At 44.2% G+C, this 22,969-nt stretch overlaps 1 protein-coding gene across 14 annotated transcripts in view; it reads left to right on the top strand.

Annotated features, from left to right (window-relative positions):
* Positions 1-22,969, top strand: part of SUPT20H (SPT20 homolog, SAGA complex component) — a 101,964-nt gene that overhangs the window by 17,114 nt on the left and 61,881 nt on the right. For 12 of the 14 annotated variants that reach the window (XM_067464070.1, XM_067464069.1, XM_067464068.1 and 9 more), the window contains exons 4-7: positions 1,089-1,147; positions 1,276-1,342; positions 1,828-1,957; positions 13,291-13,394. In XM_067464070.1, coding sequence (XP_067320171.1) covers positions 1,089-1,147; positions 1,276-1,342; positions 1,828-1,957; positions 13,291-13,394 — 360 coding nt within the window. The remainder of the gene's footprint in view (positions 1-1,088; positions 1,148-1,275; positions 1,343-1,827; positions 1,958-13,290; positions 13,395-22,969) is intronic. The other 2 variants (XM_067464072.1, XM_067464064.1) reach the window with 1 other exon arrangement.

The raw sequence follows: 22,969 nt of genomic DNA, 5'->3' as shown, positions 1-22,969 counted from the left end.
CGAAAGGAAAGACTGATTCTAAGGGAAGAAAAAGAGAGTAGGAATCTTACAAAGTAAAGAAGAAAGGAAGACACCATTAAAGAGAATGAAAAAAAAACAACAACAACAGGCTGACCTTGATGAGAAATTGTTTAGTCTAGGAGAACCTATCTTTAAACAAAGAAGAAGCCACAGATATGCAGGATGTATTCACTAGACCAAATTTGCCACAAATATCCGATACACCTAGATTTTAATACTGATAGTGTTGGGGGGGGGGTTCATTTTGTCATTTGGGAATTGTAGTGGCTGGGATTTATAGTTGACCTACAATCAAAGAGCATTCTGAACTCCACCAACGATGGAATTGAAACAATCTTGGCACACAGAACTCCCACAACCAACAGAAAATACTGGAAGGGTTTTGTGAGCATTGACCTTGAGTTTTGGAGTTGTTGTTCACCTGCATCCAGAGAGCACTTTGAACTCAAACAATGATAGATTTGGACCAGACTTGGCACAAATACTCAATATGAACACTCTTTGAGTTTGGGGAAAATAGACCTTGACATTTGGGACTTGTAGTTCTGAGATTTATAGTTCACCTATAATAAAAGAGCATTCTGAACCCCACCAACTATAGCATTGAGCCAAACTTCCAACACAGCATCCCCATGACATACAAAATACTGTATTTTCTCATGGTCCTTGGCAACCCCTCGGCCACCGCCTAATGATCCCCCCAGGGATCCCAACACTGGGATTGAGGAACACTGCTCTATGCCCTATTTCTTCTTTTAAAATATTCTCAACCTTTGTTTATGTAAAAAAGCTTGTATTTCTTCAGTTGGAAGATACACTTTCTTTCTAGATAAACATCTCTAAAAATGGAGTGCATCTTACAATCAGTGGCATCTTACAGTTGAAGAAGTATGGTGTATAGAAAACCAGTTCAAGGTAAATAACTGCTGTAGTAAAAGAAAGCTTTTTAATAGCTTTGGAAGTTACTCACACTTTAATTATACCACATACATTGTTTTAAGGGTGATAAGGCTCTGAAATTGTCTTATGTATTAGTGCATCTCTTAAGGTTTTTTGCCCTTTTTCAGTATATCATCGAGAGTGCACGTCAGAGGCCCCCCAAAAGAAAATATTCATCTAGTGGAAGGTGAGAAGATTTTAATACCTAAACAGCAGGATTCTGGGCAATCCAAGACTAAGATGTGTACTTGGTTACAAGCTTTATGGTTTGTTACATTAGACCTGATACTCAAAAGACTCATTTTTTTATTTTAGAAAATCAGTATTTCAAAAATTGTATGAACTTTATCTAGAAGAATGTGATAAAGAACCTGAAATAAAGGTAAGTGTATAATAGTAAATGTTTTATCATGAAGTGATCAATCCCCTAGTCTGTTTGAGAGCAATGTGGCATTAAATATTGCTTGGAGTATTTTGTCTTTAGAATACCTTTTTCCAAAGTGCACATACTATTTTGTGTAATTGTTTGAATTTTGTTCTCCCAGTTAACCTCTAGACCATGGAAATGACTTAGGCAGCAGTCATAGTTGCCTGCTAACTAAAGCGAAACTCACCACATAGTTTCCTATGTAGATTATTTTGATTTTTAGTATTTAGTATGTATTTCTATTCACTTTTAATTTGGAGAAAGATGCAGTGTAAATCCAGAGAATGATGAAATAATGATATAAATATATGTTGTCCTGTTGAAATAAAAATATGTATTATGAAGCAAAAGTAGATTTTTGCATGAGAATTATGAGAAATTACTTATAGTGGTGTAAGCTTTAGTATTCACTGTTTTCATGAGTGGCACCCATTTTAAAGCAGAAGCTGAGACGAAATGTGAACTTATTGGAGAAACTTATTATGCAAGAAACCCTGTCATGCCTTGTCGTGAATCTGTATCCAGGAAATGAAGGCTATTCACTGATGCTCAGAGGAAAGAATGGCTCAGGTAATATTTGCAGTTAGTAGTTCTTGAATTCTTGTTCGTACTGCAATCTGGCTTTGAAAACAATATTTTATATTGCTGTCTTCAGGTAAGAAAAAATAACTATAGTAATTATATTTATTTATTTGCTTTATTTCTATACCGCATTTTTCAGCCTGATAAGGCGACTCAATGCGGTTTACACAATGAAAATGATCACAATAACATCAATACTATCACAACAATATCCTAAACAATTAAAACACATCATATACAGCAACAAAATCAAACAATCATTAACCATTCATAACGCCTCAATATGAAATCAGATCCGTTCTCGTAATCCTTGTGCCATTCCTGAGATCAAATTTTACCATCCTCCTATATTCAGTTGCACTGATTAGCCAAACGCTTGTTCATAGAGCCAGGTCTTAACCTTCTTCCGAAACGCCAGCAGCAAAGGGGCCTGTCTGATGTCTACAGGTAGGGCATTCCATAGCCGAGGGGCCACCACCGAGAAGGCCCTGTCCCTCGTCCCCGCCAACCGCGCCTGTGACGCAGGCGGGACCGAGAGCAGGGCCTCCCCGGACGATCTTAATGTCCTAGTCGGTTCATAGGTGGAGATGCGTTCGGAGAGGTAAGTAGGGCCAGAACCGTTTAGGGCTTTATAGGCTAACGCCAGCACCTTGAATTGTGCCCGGTAGCAAATTGGCAGCCAGTGGAGCTGGCTCAACAGAGGAGTGGTATGCTCCCTGAGTGCCGCTCCCGTTAGCAACTTGGCTGCCGAGCGCTGGACCATCTGAAGCTTCCAGGCAGTCTTCAAGGGCAACCCCACGTAGAGCGCTTTGCAGTAATCTATGCGGGATGTAACCAGAGCGTGGACTACCGTGGCCAAGTCAGACTTCCCAAGGTACGGGCGCAGCTGGCGCACGAGCCTAAGCTGTGCAAATGCTCCCCTGGATACCGCCGAGACCTGGGGTTCCAAGCTTAGCGATGAATCCAGGGTAACACCCAAGCTGCGAACCTGCGTCTTCAGGGGGAGTGTGACCCCGTCTAACACAGGCTGTAACCCTATACCCTGTTCGGCCTTTCGACTGACCAGGAGTGCCTCTGTCTTGTCTGGATTCAGTTTCAATTTGTTAGCCCTCATCCAGTCTGACACAGCGGCCAAGCACTGGTTCAGGACCTCGACAGCCTCCTTAGTAGTAGGTGGAAAGGAGTGACAGAGTTGGACATCATCTGCGTACAGATAACACCGCACCCCAAAACTCCGGATGATCTCCCCCAGCGGCTTCATGTAGATGTTAAACAACATGGGGGACAGTATTGAACCCTGCGGGACCCCACAAGACAATGGTTGTGAGGACGAGCAGTTGTCCCCCAACAACACCTTCTGGGTACGATCCTCTAGGAAGGACCTGAGCCACTGCGAAACAGTGCCACCAAGGCCCATTCCTGCGAGGCGTCCCAGAAGGATACCGTGGTCGACGGTATCCAAGGCCGCTGAGAGGTCCAGCAGAACCAACAGGGACACACTCCCCCGTCAAACTCTCGCCGGAGATCATCCACTAAGGCGACCAAAGCTGTCTCGGTATCATGTCCCGGCCTAAAGCCAGACTGTGCCGGATCCAGATAATCCGTGTCTACCAAGAATACCTGGAGTTGTGAGGCCACCACACGTTCCAGGACTTTGCCCAAGAAGGGGAGATTGGAGACAGGCCGATAGTTGACGAATTGAGTGGGGTCCAGTGATGGTTTTTTCAACAGTGGTTTTATTACAGCTTGTTTTAGGCTGGCTGGAATGATGCCCTCCCGAAGAGAGGCATTAACCACCACCTTCACCCACTCGGCCAATCCCCCTCTGGCCTCCTTTAGAAGCCAGGATGGGCAGGTGTCTAGGATGCATGTGGTCGCTCTCATTCCTCCAAGTATCTTGTCCACATCCTCGGGTTTCACCAATTGAAATGAATCCATCAAAATCGGACAAGCAGGTGCTCGTGCTACATCCTCAGAGACTGCCGTTAATATGGTATCCAGGCCGGAACGGATCAAAGCAACTTTGTCCGCAAAGAACCGAGCAAATGCTTCACAGCGGGCCGTCTAGTTGTCAGGGTTCCCATCCGGAATGGTGGGATTTAATAGACCTCTGACAACTCGAAACAACTCAGCCGGACGGTTCTTTGCGGACGCAATATTGGCCGCAAAGAAAGAGTTCTTTGCCGCCTTTATTGCCACAGCATATGCCCTTAGAAGGGCAACAAACTGTGTTCAATTTAACTCGCTCAGGTCCGAACGCCACACGCGCTCTAGTCTCCTCTTCCTTCGCTTCATCGCTGCCAGCTCCTCGGTGAACCAAGGAGCTGGTTTAGCTCGGCTACTTGAGAGGGGACGTTCCGGAGCAATCGTGTCTATTGCCCTAGTCATTTCCCCATTCCAGAGAGACACCAGGGCATCAACAGGATCACCAACCGAGGTGGCGGGAAAATCCCCAAGAGCCATCAGGAATCCGTTTGGATCCATAAGCCTCCTGGGGCAGACCAACTTAATGGGTCCCCCACCTCTGCAGAGGTTAGGTGGTGCAGTAAGTCTAAATCTGACCAGATAGTGGTCGATCCATGGCAACGGAGAGATGGACAACTCCTCAACACCGCCACCTTGCTCCCATTCCTGACAGAAAATCAGATCCAATGTGTGTCCAGCACTGTGGGTGGGGCCAGATACCCATTGGGACAGCCCCATGGTTGCCATGGAAGACATGAAGTCCTGAGCCACTCCTCCTAGGGTAGTCTCGGCATGTACATTGAAGTCCCCCAGCACAAGAAGCCGTTGGGACTCCAATGCCAGGCTCGAGACCACCCCTGCTAGCTCAGGTAGGGAGACCGTAGTGCAGCGAGGTGGGCGGTACACTAACAGAATCCCTATTCTGTCCCGGTCACCCACCCTCAGGTGGACACATTCGAAATTAGTTGACTGCGGGATGGAGCCTCTGGTCAGGGGGATGGAATTTTTATAGACTACCGCAACTCCGCCTCCCCGCCCTCCAGATCTCGATTGGTGCTGTATGGAGAAACCAGGTGGGCAAAGCTGGGTCAAATTTACTCCTCCAGCTTCGTCCAACCAGGTCTCCGTAATGCACGCCAGATCTGCCCATTCCTCCAAAATTAAATCTTGGATGAAGGATGTTTTACCGTTGACAGATCTGGCATTCAGCAGCACCATCTTCAACCCAGAGGGACCGCCATCCTGGGTACACCAACTTACCACGTCAGGAGACCGATTACAGGTAGTTAAATTTCTTCTTCTGTCCCTAGGCCAAATTTGAGTTGTTGAATTTTTACTATTTCTAGGCCGAATTGACAGTCTCCCTTTCCTGCATCTCCCCCTCCCCGTTATAGTTTCTATGGGGACCCCTCGGCTAATGGAATATCCCTCTACTTCCATATTGCACTTCGATTTTATAGCTTCAACCCATGATTCATTCCAGATTTTTTGCTCTGTTGACTTTCGCTTTAATCATACTACCTCATTCCAATCCTTTCCCACCCCTGCTTTGTTATTGCTAGGATCTCCCCACCCGTTCCACCCTCTATCTCCTTCCCAGTCCACCAAAAATACTATTAGTAGATACCAGGGGATGAGAGCCGACATGGGTGAGCAGCGCTGGTACGGCGTTGGTCCGGTCACTAGAATTCAAGTAACAGCAGGTATTAAAGTGCTAGTTGTTAGAGCTAAGAGTTATTAAAGTGCGCTAGACTATCACGTAGTTGATGAACTAAAGTGCTGTGGTGGAGGATTAATGGCCTTAAGGTGCACAGTATTTAAAGTGTAGATTGTATTAAATGGTTAAAGTGCCTGCGGTTGGGGAGTTAGCAGCGTTGGCCAAAGATGGTCGTACTAAAGTGCAATAACAGTGCAACAGCAGTGCAATTTGTACAATCAATCCTTAGTCTTGTTGGTATAACTTAATTCCCAATTAGCCCCCCTCCCCCCAATACATCAATCCCAGGGGCAGGAGGTTAAGAGACTATAAATTTTGTGGGAATCCACAGAGTATAATTGATGTGAGACTTATAATGGAAATGTTAGATTGAGGATCGCCACAATGGCTTCGGATCTGCTATTAGGTTAGTTCACGTTCCTTTCCGGTAGTAGAGGCGATAACATAATAGATGGCAATTCAATGGTGGCGGCCGGTGACAGTCTCGTAGCAGCAGCTGTAACAAGAATTCCAGCCAACTAGGAGACGGGGTAGCAGCCCTGAGATGACAATTTCGCTGGTGCTGGATCGCAGCCGGACTGAAAACCACGAGAGAGCCGCTGAGCTCCAGATGGTCGGCTCTTTTAGATGATCAGGTTCTGTCAGCCAGGTTCACTCAGCCAGGCTCACTCAGGCAGTAGTGGGCGCGGGGAAAAGTCCTGCCCGACCGCTCCCAGGACCTCCGTCAGGGATGGAGGGCGGATGTGACGTCACTAGAGGCTCAGAGGTGTTGTAATCCCGGACGCGGGGAGAAATCCAGAGGAATCCAGCCAGGCCGCTTCCGGGCTTCCGCTGAGGGTAGAGCACGGAGGTGGCGCCACTTAGAGGCACGTAGGAGTCATCACACAGGGGGTGCGGAGGAACCCAGCTAGGCCGCTCCTAGAGACTCCGCCAAGTTGGATGTGCTAAGGCGCGGAGATAACGCCCAGGAGAGGTGCGGGAGGATCTCGGCACAGCCGTGTGGAAGGATCCTGCCTGCCGCCGCTGGTTGTTGCAGAAGCGCGCTGGGATGAAGAAGCGCGCTGGGATGAAGGATGAGCCAGCAGCCACAACCGGGTGGTCTATTAGTAATGGTAGCGCGGAGGAGGAAGCGCGGAGGGGCGCCAAAATGGAGGCGCAGGGACACGCGGAAGACTCACTGAGGGGACGCCGGAAGCGCACCAGAACCCAAGATGGCAAGTCCAGCAATTCGGCGACTCCGGCAGTTCAGAGATCCGCGAGCTGTGGGCCGGGAATGCAGCAACGGGCCTACAACCACTGTAAACAATGTAATATAAAACTTGCAAAACATAATTTGGCTTTCTACATATTTTGTGTGCTACAGTCAGTTATTCTTTCCATAATTAAAAGAAGGATGAAATTTGTCTTGCTCTAGATAATCCCTTTGCATGCTCTCTTTAATGTACAATGTACAAAAACAAAAAAACAGACACACATGTGGCTGGAGTGAGCAGTCGTACTCTAATCTCTCTTTCTGAAAAAAATAAGAAATTAAGCCCTAAAAAGGAAATTGGGAGAGTTGACAAAACAGAAGTTGGAAGATACTTCAAAGAGTGAGTGAAGATAAGTAAAGATTATCCAGAAAACCCAAAAAACACAGTGATAAGTCTTGATAAGGTTTATTAGCTCAATAATAATGTCTCTGAAGGAACCTCCACTAACCCAGGCTGACTTGGAGGGAAATAAGAGAGCGATTGAGGAACTGAGAAAAACACTACAAAACCATTTCAAAATAATGAATGAGACTTTGAGTAAAATGGGGGAAATAATGAGTGTTCTTACAAACAAGTTAACAGCTACAGAATAACAATTTAAAGGTAATATGAAAGAAATTGAGAAACTAAAAGGACAACTTGCAGTGTTAGAAGATAGAAGCAGATGAGCGAACTTGAGAAATCACCAAAGAAGAATTCAAACAAATAGCCAATACCTGTAGGGAAAAGGTCCGCAAGGCTAAAGCAAAAAACGAGCTCAGACTTGCCAGGGACATTAAAAACAATAAAAAGGGCTTCTATTCTTATGTCAGTAGAAAAAGGAAAAACAAGGAGGCGATAGGACCTCTTCGAGGAGAAGATGGGGCAATGCTGACAGGGGATAGGGAAAAGGCAGAACTACTTAATGCCTTCTTTGCCTCGGTCTTCTCACAAAAAGAGAGTCTTCAACCTCAGCAAGATGGAGTGGATGAGGGATTGGAGGACATCCAACCCCAAATTGGGAAAGAAGTCGTCCAGGAATACCTGGCCGCTCTTAATGAGTTCAAGTCCCCAGGGCCAGATCAACTTCACCCCAGAGTATTGAAGGAACTAGCGGAAGTCATTTCGGAACCATTGGCAACCATCTTTCAGAGTTCTTGGAGAACGGGAGAAGTTCCAGCAGATTGGAGGAGGGCCAATGTGGTCCCAATTTTCAAGAAGGGAAAAAAGGATGACCCAAACAACTACCGTCCGGTCAGCCTCACGTTGATACCGGGCAAGATTCTGGAAAAGATTGTTAAGGAAGTGGTCTGCAAACACTTAGAAACAAATGCAGTCATCGCTAATAGTCAACATGGATTTATCAAAAACAAGTCATGCCAGACTAATCTGATCTCTTTCTTCGATAGAGCTACAAGCTGGGTAGATGCGGGGAATGCCGTGGATGTAGCGTATCTGGATTTCAGTAAGGCCTTCGACAAGGTCCCCCATGACCTTCTGGCAAGGAAACTAGTCCAATGTGGGCTAGGCAAAACTACGGTGAGGTGGATCTATAATTGGTTAAATGGACGAACCCAGAGGGTGCTCACTCTTCATCTTGGAAAGAAGTGACGAGCGGAGTGCCGCAGGGTTCCGTCCTGGGTCCGGTCCTGTTCAACATCTTTATTAATGACTTAGATGAAGGGATGAAGGGCTAGAAGGCAGGATCATCAAGTTTGCAGATGACACCAAATTGGGAGGGATAGCCAATAGTCCAGAGGACAGGAGCAGAATTCAAAACGATCTTGACAGATTAGAGAGATGGGCCAAAACTAACAAAATGTTTTTATGTTTTTTTTATGTTTTTTATGCTTTTAACTGTATACTGTTGATTGTTATATTATGTTGTAAACCGCGTTGAGTCGCCGGCTAGGCTGAGAAACGGCGGTATATAAATATAGCAAATAAATAAATAAATAAATAAAATGAAGTTCAACAGTGACAAATGCAAGATACTCCACTTTGGCAGAAAAAATGAAATGCAAAGATACAGAATGGGTGACGCCTGGCTCGAGAGCAGTACGTGTGAAAAAGATCTTGGAGTCCTCGTGGACAACAAGTTAAACATGAGCCAACAATGTGATGTGGCGGCAAAAAAAGCCAATGGGATTTTGGCCTGGATCAATAGGAGCATAGTGTCTAGATCTAAGGAAGTAATGCTACCCCTCTATTCTGCTTTGGTTAGACCACATCTGGAATATTGCGTCCAATTCTGGGCACCACAATTCAAGAGAGATATTGACAAGCTGGAATGTGTCCAGAGGAGGGCGACTAAAATGATCAAGGGTCTGGAGAACAAGCCCTATGAGGAGCGGCTTAGGGAACTGGCATGTTTAGCCTGAAGAAGAGAAGGCTGAGAGGAGATATGATAGCCATGTATAACTATGTGAGAAGAAGCCACAGGGAGGAGGGAGCAAGCTTGTTTTCTGCTTCCTTGGAGACTAGGACGCAGAACAATGGCTTCAAACTACAAGAGAGGAGATTCCATCTGAACATTAGGAAGAACTTCCTGACTGTGAGAGCCGTTCAGCAGTGGAACTCTCTGCCCCGGAGTGTGGTGGAGGCTCCTACTTTGGAAGCTTTTAAGCAGAGGCTGGATGGCCATTTGTCAGGGGTGATTTGAATGCAATATTCCTGCTTCTTGGCAGGGGGTTGGACTGGATGGCCCATGAGGTATCTTCCAACTCTTTGATTCTATGATTCTATGATACTGGGAAACTGGCCAGAGGAAAACAAAAAACAGAAAATTTGAAAGAAAAGATTGTAAAATGGTTACAAAAAAAATAAAATAGAAGTGTCATTAATGAATACTGATAGATTGCACTGGAGCTCAAAAGAGGAGGCATGAAATCATCCGTATCTGCAATGCCAAGGCAAGTGGTTATTAAGTTTGTTATTGAATACAAAAGGGTGTTTAAAGATTTAAAGAGGAAGAGACATCTATATAAAAATAAGCTGATTACAGTGAGAAAAGATTTCTCTAAAGAAACTCTGAGAATCGAACAAGATATACAGCCCTATGCCGAAGCAATGTTATTCAGGTGGAGTACAGTGTACTTGGGAGTTTCCTATGGCTATTATACACTTTAGACAAGGGAAGCGATATAGTGCCAGAACAAGCGGATGAACTCCTAAAAACACTTGGAGTGAGGAATACTGCAAGCAAGAAGAAGAAAGATAGATAGAAAAACTTCCTCAGAGAGTAAAGAGAGCAAAGTCCCAGAAGATAGTCAAGGAGAGGAAGAGGAGAAAGAAGAGGAAGATCAATAAATATAATGGAATAACTCAAACTTATTCCTGAAGCAACTGTATATTTCCTCCCTCCCTGGACACACAAGGACTGAAGTAGCTGCAGTTTATATAGGAGAGTTTGTTAATTATTAATGCTTACCCATCCATACCCTAGTTCAGGGCTGGATAAAGGTACAAAGTATGAAATATTTCATTTTTGATTTGTTAAACATTAACAGTATGATTTATGTTTTGTTAAAATATAATAAGCATAATCAGTCACTAGGTAGGGGTAATGAAAGTCTAGGGGATAGTTTAATGTGCACAGATTGGGAAGGGGAACCTCTTATCTATGCAGCTGTAAGGGCAAAAGCCCAGAGTCGGAGGAATAATTACTAACATGGTGAAAGGGGGCAATTAAAGGAAAAATTTAAGAAGGCATGCTATTAAATGGGAAAGGGAGAGGATTATAGGGAACATAGAGGATGCTAAAAACTCGGTGTTCCGTCTTCCAGGAGCATGGTTTGCATTTGCCTTTTAGTTGTATGGGATAGCATTCTTTTGCATTTCCCCAGGGTTGCTGCAGTCTCAGCTGCACCCTGAGAGTTAACATTGGCAGAGGCTGGAAACCAGACTGCAGGCCTTTTTTGCAGCTATTGGTTTAGAAAATATCTCTTTGGGTTTAGAGACCGCCCTTTTTCCTGGATTGAGGGTTCCATTTTGGAATCTCTCTGCCTCCCTTTAGCTTAGAGAAAAGCCGCTGCTAGGCTAGCCAGATAGCTCTGAAAAAATCATTTTAAGTACATTTGAGTCTTAATTGAGATAGATAAGCTTATTGAGTCTTAATTGAGTTATAGATAGAAATTGAGATTCAATTGAGCTATAAAGAAGCATATTGAGATTTTGAGCTCTTTAGTATAGAGGACTATTGAGATAGTTATTGAGGGCTATTGGGATAGTTATTGAGCACTATGTGCTTCATCTCCAAAACTAACCTTGGGCTGGAATAGGGAAGGCCTACGCTTTCTAAAAGATAGTAGCTCAGGGTTGGGATAAAAAGATCTCAGTTTTTTTCTACCATTTGGATGAAGGCAACTGAGCAACTAGAGGAAAAAGGAAAGAAAGGACATCCCTATGGTTTCACCAATTGACTGTTTTGTTTGTAACTTTGGTAAGCTGTGCCAAGTCTGCAAGGACATTAAAAACAATAAAAAGGGCTTCTTTTCTTATGTCAGTAGGAAAAGGAAAAACAAGGAGGCGATAGGGCCTCTTCGAGGAGAAGATGGGGCAATGCTGACCAGGGGTAGGGAAAAGGCAGAACTACTTAATACCTTCTTTGACTCGGTCTTCTCACAAAAAGAAAGTCATCTTCAACCTCAGCAAGATGGAGTGGATGAGGGATTACAGGACATCCAACCCCAAATTGGGAAACAAGTCGTCCACAACACAAGGAGTGACCATCACTCAAAAAATTATGATTTTGTTATTCGGGAGTTATAGTTGCTGGAATTTATAGTTCACCTACAATCAAAGAGCGTTTTGAACTCCATCAACATTGGAATTGAACCAAACTTGGCACACAGAACTCCCATGACCAACAGAAAATACTGGAAGAGATTGGTGGGCATTGACCTTGAGTTTGGGAGTTGTAGTTCACCTTCATCCAGAGAGCACTGTGGACTCAATGATGGATCTGGACCAAACTTGGCACAAGTTTGGTCCCAAACCCCAGGTTGAGAAAGGCTGCCTTAAGGCCATCCAGTCCAATCCCTTCACCAGAGCAAGAAAACATAATCAAAGCCTTCCTGACAAAGGGCCATTCAGCCATTCACACATACACACATGTATATGACAGATGCAGTATCCAAGATTTGAAAGGGACCTCTAAAGAAGGACAATGATATGTTGCATATTCCAGAGTAGGCAAACCAGACAATCTCCACAACACTGACAAAGAAACAGCAAGAAATACTGTTTATCCACAAGCATAAAGACATTGCATATATTAGAAGCCAACACTTTCTCATTACTTTATTTTCCAGATTACCAGACTGGGCCACAGCAACGCGTGGCAGGGGACAGCTAGTATTTTATATATATGTAAGAATGATAGAAAATAAGGAATCTACGTATAGAATATTGGAAAACAAGTGGGAAAAGGAAGGGGGGCTAGGAAAAGAAAAAATAGAAAAGATAATCAATGGTTTAAATAAAATAAAAATAGAAAAATACAAGAAATTAGAATTGAAAATAATAACAAAATGGTGTAGAACACCAGTTCAGCTGCCACATATGATTCAGGGATTAAATCCCAAATGCTGCCATTGTGAGAGTCGGGAAGCATGCTACATCTATGGTGGGAGTGTGAAGAGATACAAAAATTCTGGAATCGAATTACGAAACAGGTTGAATTAGATTACATACTAAAATAAAATTTGATATAAATATGCAAATTTTGTTAATAGGGCTATATGGTGATAGAAGAATTAAGGACCAAGACCAAGAATTAATCATGATGATGTTTAGAACAGCACACACAGCAATAGCTTGGGGGGTGGAAAGATAAAAAGAAATAGACACTTGAGAAATGATATGAATATGTGTGGGTCCAAATACAACTGGATATTATGGATATTATAAGAAGCAAAAAAACCCATGGTCAGACAAACAGAAGAAAATTAAAGAAATTTGGACTCCATTTAACAGATGGCTACAGGTTGTTAAACCAGATGATGAAAGATGGAAGAAAAAATAGAATGGGAAGAAGGCTCATATAACAGGAAACAAAGGATTAAGTTGTCAACAGGGAAGGGGAAGGGTGGGTGTGGGGAGGGAGAAGGGAATGAAAAAAAAAAGTATGGTAATTATGGTTATGTATAATTATTTTTTTTAAAAAAACCAACCCAGATACTTGCAAACTAGAACAATGAATTAATACTGTATTTCTTTAGTTCTAATACTCATTTTTTCCTAGATAAACATCTCTAAAAGTGGGGTGTGTCTTAGAATCTCAGATGTATCGTTTGTATTTTTGGTGGTGGTATTAAAATGGGGATTTGACTTAGAATCGATGATATCTTACAGTTGAAGGAACTCAGTAGATGCTTGCTGAAGGATATTCTTTCATTTTAATGCAGATTCAGAAACAATTCGGCTTCCCTATGAAGAGGGAGAATTACTTGAATATTTGGATGCTGAAGAACTTCCTCCTATTTTAGTTGACCTGCTGGAAAAATCTCAGGTTTGAACAATTGCAAGGATTCTTGGTTCTTATTCTTGATTCTTGTTTTGGTTTTGCATTCAACATCACATAGTAGTCACAATTCTAATTATTGCACAGCTGACTGTACTGAGTGGCCGTTCAGCCACCCTAGAAGTCAATACAGAGACCTGAAAGTTATATATATATATTCATAATAATTGATTTATGTTAGGAGAGTTTTGAGTGTTTAATTAGTTTCCTTGTGGTATCCTAGTGGGAATGGTGAAAATTAATTAAGTGCTGAGAGGGCAGAAAACAAAAGTAGGGGTAGCTCTACAGCTGCACTCTTCTACCCAGTTCTCTGGTCATATGCCTGATTGTATTTTTATTGCAAACTAAGACCTTATTCATACTAGCAAAAAATCCACACCCACCTCAGTTCTACTGCTGTTGGAGCACACAAAATTGTACAACTGTTTTCACTGTTTTAATGTGATTAAGAAAAAAAAATTAGGATTGGTTTTTCTTGAGGTTTTTTGCAATGTGTTTCCTGCTAGACTAGTATGTCACTGGGAACTGGGGTCCAATTGTGTGGCCAGGACAGATTGGCGGTGATGTTCTCTCTCCAGCAAGTATGCTGTTGCTGTTTTATTTTTAACATTCCGTGTACAGTATCACTGTTCTGAGGAGTGGTGTTATGATTTAAATGTTTGAAAGGATGTCCTAAGGAAGAGGGAACAGGTCTGTTTTCCGCTGCCTTGGGGACTAGGATTCAGAGTAATGAGTTCAAATGACAAGAAGGGAGATTTCACCTAAACACTTGCTGACCATAAGAGATTTTCAACAGTGGAACTCTCTGCCTCAGAGTGGAAGGTCCTTCTTTGGGGGTCTTTAAACAGAGGGTGGATGGCCATCTGTCAGGGTGCTTTGATTGTGTTTTTCCTGCTTGGCAGGGGTTTGACTCAATGGCCCATGTGGTCTCTTCCAACTCTATTATTCTATGGTTCATGTCCGAGGAATGTCTTCTTCATAGATCATAGAAAAGGAAAGGTGACTTGCACAATTGCTGTGTGGAAGTCCTCATGTTTTCCTATTTTATAAGGGAAAATAATAGAATCAGTGCAACTACAGGGCCACCCTGTGTTTTGCCAAAGTATCAACAACAGAGAAATTAAGAAATAAAGTGAAGTGAACAGCAGCCACTGTAGCACCATTTTATTTCTTTGAACCTGGAGGATGGAAATGTTTAACTGAGGTATCTCTGAGCTGCTAGACTCTTCAGCCCTCTTCATGGGGCCTTCACTGCCCCATGGTGCTAACTGAGGTGAAGCCTAGCAAACAGTCAGCCGTGATAAATTGTCTCCACTAGGCTTGAGGGGGTGGTGGAAGCTCTTTAACTTCTTCATTCCTCCTCCTTACCCGAGGAGAAGATAGAATTCTTTGGAAGGAAGCACGCAGACACAAATGTGAGTAATAAAATATTTGTTTTGGACCAGAAATGAAATATTATTTCACTCGCAGAGAAGCCAGTCTAAAATGTTTCATAAGGTGAGAGAAGCAACCCAATCAATCCCACAATGACACTCCTGGATCTGCCAAAGCCCCTTCCTCCTGCAGCCACCATCATCCCCACCATCCACTTGGACTCTCCTCTCATTATTCCTTCCCTACATCCTGTGTGCATATGTTTTGGGAGACATTTAACACTCACTCATGATCATTTAGTTGGATACAAATGAGGAAGGGGATTGGATGAGGAAAGCATCCAGTGAAGAGTGCAAGGTAGATTGTAAAATTGACAGGAAAACAAGAAGACGTGCATGCTAGAGATAAAGAAATGAAGTCATGGTGGTCTCTTTTGTCCTCATGTGATTTCTGTTGAAGGGACTGTGTGGTAATCAAGATTATAATGGGTGCATGTGTCCCTAACAGGAGTCAAAGCTGAGCTGAATTATTTTTCTAGTATGGACAAGGCCTAAACCCCATTATATCTATAAGATTGTGTCATTGTTTTATTTATATGTTTGGAAGTTTAAATTGGAGTTTAACACAAATCACAGTTTAGCCCAGCATCTGAATTGAGTTTTGGTGTCTGCATATGTGTGTTTTTTTTAAAAAGTTCTACTTGAAAAATGGGATAATCAATTCTGTTGACCCTCCCCATTTATCGTATATACTCGACTGAAGCTGACCTGAATGTAAGCTGAGACACTTAGCTTTACCCACAAAAAACTAGGAAGACATGTTGACTCAAGTATAACCATAGGGTGGGAAAGGCAGCAGCTAATGGTAAATTTCTTAATAAAAATAGATACCAATAAAATTACATTAATTGAGGCATCGGTAGATTAAATGTTTTTGAATGTTTGAAACAGTACACTAGCTCTGTAAGTGGAAAAGTAGGGTCAACAAAAGCAATATGGTATGCTATATCTAAATATGCATATCTAGATATGCATATAGATATCACATATGCATTTCCCCCTGAAACGTTTGCAAATCCTATATCCTCTCTATATATGTACATTTCCCTTCTGCAATATGTGCAAGCCCTATATATCTGTATTCATATCTATCTGGATTCGGCACAGTCTGGTTTCAGACCGGGGCATGGAACTGAGACAGTCTTGGTCGCTTTAGTGGATGATCTGCGCCGGGAACTCGACAGGGGGAGTGTGTCCCTTTTGGTGCTGCTGGTCCTCTCAGTGGCCTTCGATGCCGTCGACCATGGTATTCTTTTGGGACGCCTCACGGGAATGGGACTTGGAGGTACTTGGAGGCTCCGGTCATTCCTAGAGGATCGATCTCAGAAGGTGTTACTGGGAGACACCTGTTCAACCCCACAACCTTTGTCTTGTGGGGTTCCTCAGGGCTCAATATTGTCTCCCATGTTGTTTAACATCTACATGAAGCCGCTGGGAGAGATCATTTGGAGTTTCGGAGTTACGGTGCCATCTGTACGCAGATGATGTCCAATTCTGTCACTCCTTCCCATCTGCTACTAAGGAGGCTGTCGAGGTCCTGAACCGGTTTCTGGCCGCTGTGACGGTCTGGATGAGGACGAACAAATTGAATTTGAATCCAGACAAGACAGAGGTACTCCTAGTCAGTCGCAAGGCCGAACAGGGCATAGGGTTACAGCCTGTGCTGGATGGGGTCGCACTCCCCCTGAAGACGCAGGTTCGCAACTTGGGTGTGATCTTGGATTCACCACTGAGCCTGGAACCCCAGGTTTCAGCGGTGACCAGGGGAGCATTCGCACAATTAAAGCTTGTGCGCCAGCTGCGCCCGTACCTTGGGAAGTCTGACTTGGCCACGGTAGTCCACACTCTGGTTACATCCCGTTTAGACTACTGCAACACTCTCTACGTGGGGTTGCCTTTGAAGACGGCTCGGAAGCTTCAATTGGTCCAATGCTCGGCAGCCATGATACTAACTGGGGCGGCACCCAGGGAGCATACAACCCCTCTGTTGCGCCAGTTCCACTGGCTACCAATTTGCTACCGGGCCCAATTCAAAGTGCTGGCTTTGGCCTTTAAAGCCCTAAACAATTCTGGCCCAAGTTACCTATCCGATCGCATCTCCACCTACGTACCCACTAGGACTTGGAGATCTTCCAGGGAGGCCCTGCTCTCGATCCTGCCTGTAACACAGGCACGGCTGGCTGGGACGAAAGATAGGGCCTTCTCGGTGGTGGCCCCTTGGCTGTGGAATGCCCTTCCCACGGACATTAGATTGGCTCCCTCATTGATGGTATTTTGGAGAAAAGTGAAAACCTGGTTATTTGAACAGGCGTTTGAATAGGCAGTGCAATGAATTTTAGAAAATGGAACTACAGATGACGAGTTTGGATCATGATTCTAGTTATGAGACGCCAAGGAATGAATGTTTATTGTTGTTTAATTGCTTAGTCTGCTATTGTGTTAATGGTTTTTAAATACCTTGTTATGCTGCATTGAATTTTTGCTATTATTGTTGTTAACCGCTATGAGTCGTCTAAGGGCTGAGAATAGTGGTATACAAGTGAAGTAAATAATAAATAAATAAATAAATAAATAGACATGTCTACATATATTTGAGTGTGCATTTTCCCCTGTGATATTTGCAAGCCCTATATAGCTACATTCATATATATCTATCTGGACATCTCTCTGTATATAAATAATTATATCTATATAGGATTTGCAAAGACTTGCAAACATGTGAGGGGAAAATTCATAGATAAAATTATTTTTATTCATATGCATACACACAGAAATACAGATATATAGGTACTTCTATGTTATTGATATCTATATAGGATTTGCAGAGACTTGCAAACGTGAGGGGAAAATTCATATATAAAAATAGTGCATATAGTTTTTCTTTGTGGCATCTGTGAAATTTTCACATATGGGATTTTCCTGCGCATGTGCAGCAGTTCAGAACCTTCTAGAATGAGACATTTTGGCGGAGGCCCCACCCATGTTGTATAAAGCCCTGTGGGTGAGGACCAGCCTTAGTTTCTTTTTCCGCTGTTCAAACAGCCTGTAGGAATCTCTCTAGTCTCTTTAGTACCTTTAGGCATTTCTCCTGATGACTTGGACACAAGAACTTTCCAACCACTTACTTGGACTGATTTACGACTTCCCAAGCCTTTCTCCTACCATCTGACTTGGACTGAATAACTTACCTGCCACTTGCCTCTCTCCAACACCGATTTGGACCGCCTTACTTAACAAAATCAAGCCAGTCAACATGTCTTCCTTCTTTAAAAAATGTGGGGCTTGCAAGGAAAAGCTCCCAGTTGGATTGGCACACCTAGTGCCTCCTCTGTTTAGGAGAGAGGCACATCCCCCAATTCTGTCAAGTTTGCAGGGGTTTACTCCACAGGTCTGAAAAAACCCAGAGAAACTAGATTAAAAGTGCTCCTTTACGAACAGGCTCTGGCCCCATCCGCCCTAATATCAATTGAGCATCCACCAACTTAGCCACAAGCAAACCAAGCTTCCGTGGAGAAGCAAAAGCACCCCCCTCAGAACGGCTTGGGCATTTCCGCAGCCCATCAAGGTGGCGCAGACTCCCATCCACTTACCCCCCGAGCAGGCAAAAACTTCCTGCCAAGGATGGTGATAAAAAGCACAAGGGGGGAGGGGCAACTTGATGGCAGAAAGCCCCAGAGTCCCTCAACTCTTGGGGCTAGCATGTCCTCAACAAGGGGTTGAGATTCAAGCCTGGGCAGATGCTTTCTCTGGGTCGGAAAATTCATCCCCTCCTGATGCCGATGGAGCCACAGTTCTCACAGGCACAATTCTCCACTGAGCTCCCTCCTGAACACTCAACAGCATTGGCTTTGAGGGGCAGCTCCAAGGAGGAGTTCACATGGCCTCAATATAGCCAGAACTATGGAGGAGAGAGGCAACATTAAGATCAAGGCCAGACTCACGGAGCTGATCTCCTCTTTGAAAGACTCGCAGAGAGAGTTGTCCCTCCCGCTTCCAACATCGCTCCCCCTCCTACACAGGAGATCTCTCGGTCCCCACCTGAGAGCCTGGTTTCCCTCGATACCCTCCTCCACTCCCTGAATTCGGGGATTATCCCCACTACAATTATTAAAGGAGCCATAGCTCACCCTCGTGATCAGGGCATAGCCACAACTTCCAGCTAGTGTCCCGCCCACCACCCAAGCAACGCCCCCAATCACCTCAAGCTCAAGAGAGAGCCTTGGCACCGAGGCCACCAGTTTCCACAGCAACCCCAGACCTCGTGCAGGGGAAACAGCTGAAGAAGGAGAATCTTCGGTAGTAGAGGAGTCTGATCACCATGCAGACCTAGAGCCACCGTCATTGGAAGACATTAAAAGCTTCTCAGTCCTGCTGATCAGGCTAGTAAGAGCCCACAAACTGTACACCCCAAAGCCATCAAAAGTGGTTTGAGGATCCAGTCTTCACTTCATCACAACAAGACCCACCCACTACAGTACTACCCTCCTTGCCGTATCTTCTGGAACGAATCAAAAACAAAGGGTTTTCCCCAACCTCTGTCTCAGCCACACCTAAAAGAGCAGAGAACCTCTACAGTGTAGAGCTATCAGGAGCCTCATGGCTATCTAAACAGCACAAACCGAACTCGATTGTAGTAGATGTTACTCAGCCAAAATCTACTCTAAGAGCCCAATCCACCCCAGCAGACAAGGAAGGGAAGAAACTAGACAATCTAGGGGAAAAGTTTTAGTCATCGTCTTTTTGCCTGCATAGCATGCTACCCTTTCTATATGGGTGCTTACCAATGTTATCTGTGGTGCAAAATTACCCCTTATCTGGACCACCTCCTCAAAGAAGACCAGTCATTGACAAAAACTTTCCAACAAGAGGCCTGCCTTCTCTCCAACTTGCAGAAAGAACTTGCAAAAAATACCACAGACATCTCAGGCAAACTCCTAGCAGGAGCGGTGACACTAAGACCTCACGCCCAGCTTAGGGTGGCAGCTTGTCTACTTCAGCGAAACTGCTAATTGAAGATCTCCCACTGGATGAGGCAGGTCTCTTTAATCCAGATACAGGCTCTCAACTCAAATATATTCATAGGATGAGACAAATGGCTCGTAAATAATGGCTTTCTGCCTACCTATCAACAGCACCAAAGGCAACGTTGGGGACAACACTACCATAGAAAATTTAGTCCACCAGCCTACAAAGAGAAACAAAGACCTCCGTTCCGCACCTTATTGGCCAAGAAACTATCCTTTCCCTTCAAGTCTCAGCAATGAGGCAGAGGCAAACAAGGTAACAAGCCAAAGCACTGCTTTTAGCCCAAGAGGTGAAAGCATTTCCTCTGTTCTTTCTTCAAGTTTGTGTGTTTCTAACTCAAGTTTATCTGTTAGCCCATTGGAGCAACACTCTGAATTGAAAGTTCCATTTAAGCAAGATACCTACCCTGTCTTTCTGGACCAGGTGGTTCTGTTCCTACAGGCATAGAGACCCGTAATATCAGACTCATGGGTCCTGAATATTATTGAGAAGGGGTACACTATTGAACGTACTTTGTTGCCGCCTCCTGAACAATGTCGCGGACTTCTGTCCATAGTTCTTCTGGGACTCTGTTTACTAAATCTAGTCCTTCAAATCTGTTCTTCACTTCCACTGTATATTCGCTAGGAATGTTAGTGAGATCATATCTAACTGGTCTGTGTATTTTCCCTGATCTCTTTAGTTTTATTCTAAATTGGGCAATAAGAAGTTCGTGATCTGAGCTACAGTCAGCCCCAGGTCTTGTTTTCACCGACTGGATGGATGTCCGCCACCTTTGGCTGCAAAGGATGTAGTCAATCTGATTTCGGTGTTGACCATCTGGTGAGGTCCATGTATAAAGCCGTCTTTTAGGTTGTTGGAAGAGAGTATTCGTTATACACAGCGAGTTTTCCTGGCAGAATTCTATCAGCCTGCGTCCCGCTTCATTTTGTTCTCCCAGACCATGCTTGCCTGTGATCCCAGTTGTCATTTGACTTCCCACCTTGGCATTCCAGTCTCCTGTAATGAAAATAATGTCTCTTTTTGGTGTATTATCCAGTAGGTCCTGCAGATCCTCATAGAACTGATCTACTTCTGCTTCTTCAGCAGCTGTGGTTGGGGCGTATATTTGGATCACTGTAATGTTGAAAGGCTTTCCTTGCACTCGAATTGAGATCATTCTGTCATTTTTTGGGTTGTATCCAAGCACCGCTTTAGCGAATTTCTTATTAATTATGAAGGCTACTCCATTTCTTCGATGTTCCTCTTGTCCACAGTAGTAGATCTGGTGGTCATCTGATGTGAAGTGGCCCATTCCAGTCCATTTCAGTTCGCTGACCCCCAGAATGTCTATCTTTAGTCTTGACATCTCACCAATAACAACATCCAATTTGCCCTGGCTCATAGATCTTACATTCCAGGTTCCTATGGTGTGTTGATCTTTAGAGCATCGGATTCGTCGTTCGCCTCCAGTACCGTCGGCCGCTAGCCTTCCTTTCGGCTTTGAGCTAGCTGCGTCATCACATCTGGGGCTAGTTGAACTTATCCTCTGCTCCTCCCCAGTAGCATTTTGGCCATCTTCCGACCTGGGAGTCCCATCTTCCAATGGCATACCGACATATCTCTGGTTGTACTGGTCCATTTAGTCTTCCCAGCTGAACTGTTTAAAATCTTAAAAGATGATGCTGTCAAGGTGATGCATGCCATTTGCCAGCAAATATGGAAAACACAAGAATGGCCATCAGACTGGAAAAAATCAACTTATATCCCCATACCAAAAAAGGGAAATGCGAAAGACTGCTCAAACTTCCGTACAGTGGCCCTTATTTCTCATGCCAGTAAGGTAATGCTCAAGATCCTGCAAGGAAGACTCCAGCAATACATGGAGCGAGAGTTGCCAGATGTTCAAGCTGGGTTTAGAAAAGGCAGAGGAACGAGAGACCAGATTGCCAATATCCGCTGGATAATGGAGAAAGGCAGGGAGTTTCCGAAAAACATCTACTTCTGCTTCATTGACTATTCTAAAGCCTTTGACTGTGTGGATCATAATAAATTGTGGCAAGTTCTTAGTGGGATGGGCATCCCAAGCCACCTTGTCTCTCTCCTGAGGAATCTGTACAAGGACCAAGTGGCAACAGTCAGAACTGACCACGGAACAACAGACTGGTTCAAGATTGGGAAAGGTGTACGGCAAGGCTGCATACTCTCACCCAACCTTTTTAACTTGTATGCAGAACACATCATGCGATGTGCGGGGCTGGATGAATGCAAAGCTGGGGTGAAAATTGCTGGAAGAAACATTAACAACCTCAGATATGCAGATGACACCACTCTGATGGCCGAAAGCGAGGAGGAGCTGAGGAGCCTTCTAATCAAGGTGAAAGAAGAGAAGCGCAAAAGCCGGGTTGCAGCTAAACGTCAAAAAAACCAAGATTATGGCAACAAGAATGATTGACAACTGGAAAATAGAGAGAGAAACCGTGGAGGCCGTGACAGACTTTGTATTTCTAGGTGCAAAGATTACTGCAGATGCAGACTGTAGCCAGGAAATCAGAAGACGCTTACTTCTTGGGAGGAGAGCAATGTCCAGTCTCGATAAAATAGTGAAGAGTAGAGACATCAGACTGGCAACAAAGATCCGCCTAGTCAAAGCCATGGTATTCCCTGTAGTAACCTACGGATGTGAGAGCTGGACCTTAGGGAAGGCTGAGCGAAGGAAGATCGATGCTTTTGAGCTGTGGTGTTGGAGGAAAGTGCTGAGAGTGCTTTGTACTGCGAGAAGATCCAACCAGTCCATCCTCCAGGAAATTAAGCCCGACTGCTCACTGGAGGGAAGGATACTAGAGACAAAGTTGAAGTACTTTGGCCACATCATGAGGAGACAGGAAAGCCTAGAGAAGACAATTATGCTGGGGAAAGTGGAAGGCAAAAGGAAGAGGGGCCGACCAAGGGCAAGATGGATGGATGGCATCCTTGAAGTGACTGGACTGACCTTGAGGGAGCTGGGGGTGGTAACGGCCGACAGGGAGCTCTGGCGTAGGCTGGTCCATGAGGTCACGAAGAGTCGGAGACGACTGAACGAATGAACAACAACAACAACACTATTGAATTCAAATCATATCCCGC

Source organism: Anolis sagrei, chromosome 2 (assembly GCF_037176765.1).
Source record: "Anolis sagrei isolate rAnoSag1 chromosome 2, rAnoSag1.mat, whole genome shotgun sequence".
NCBI lineage: Eukaryota > Metazoa > Chordata > Lepidosauria > Squamata > Dactyloidae > Anolis > Anolis sagrei.
This window is presented reverse-complemented; position numbering and strand designations above follow the sequence as displayed.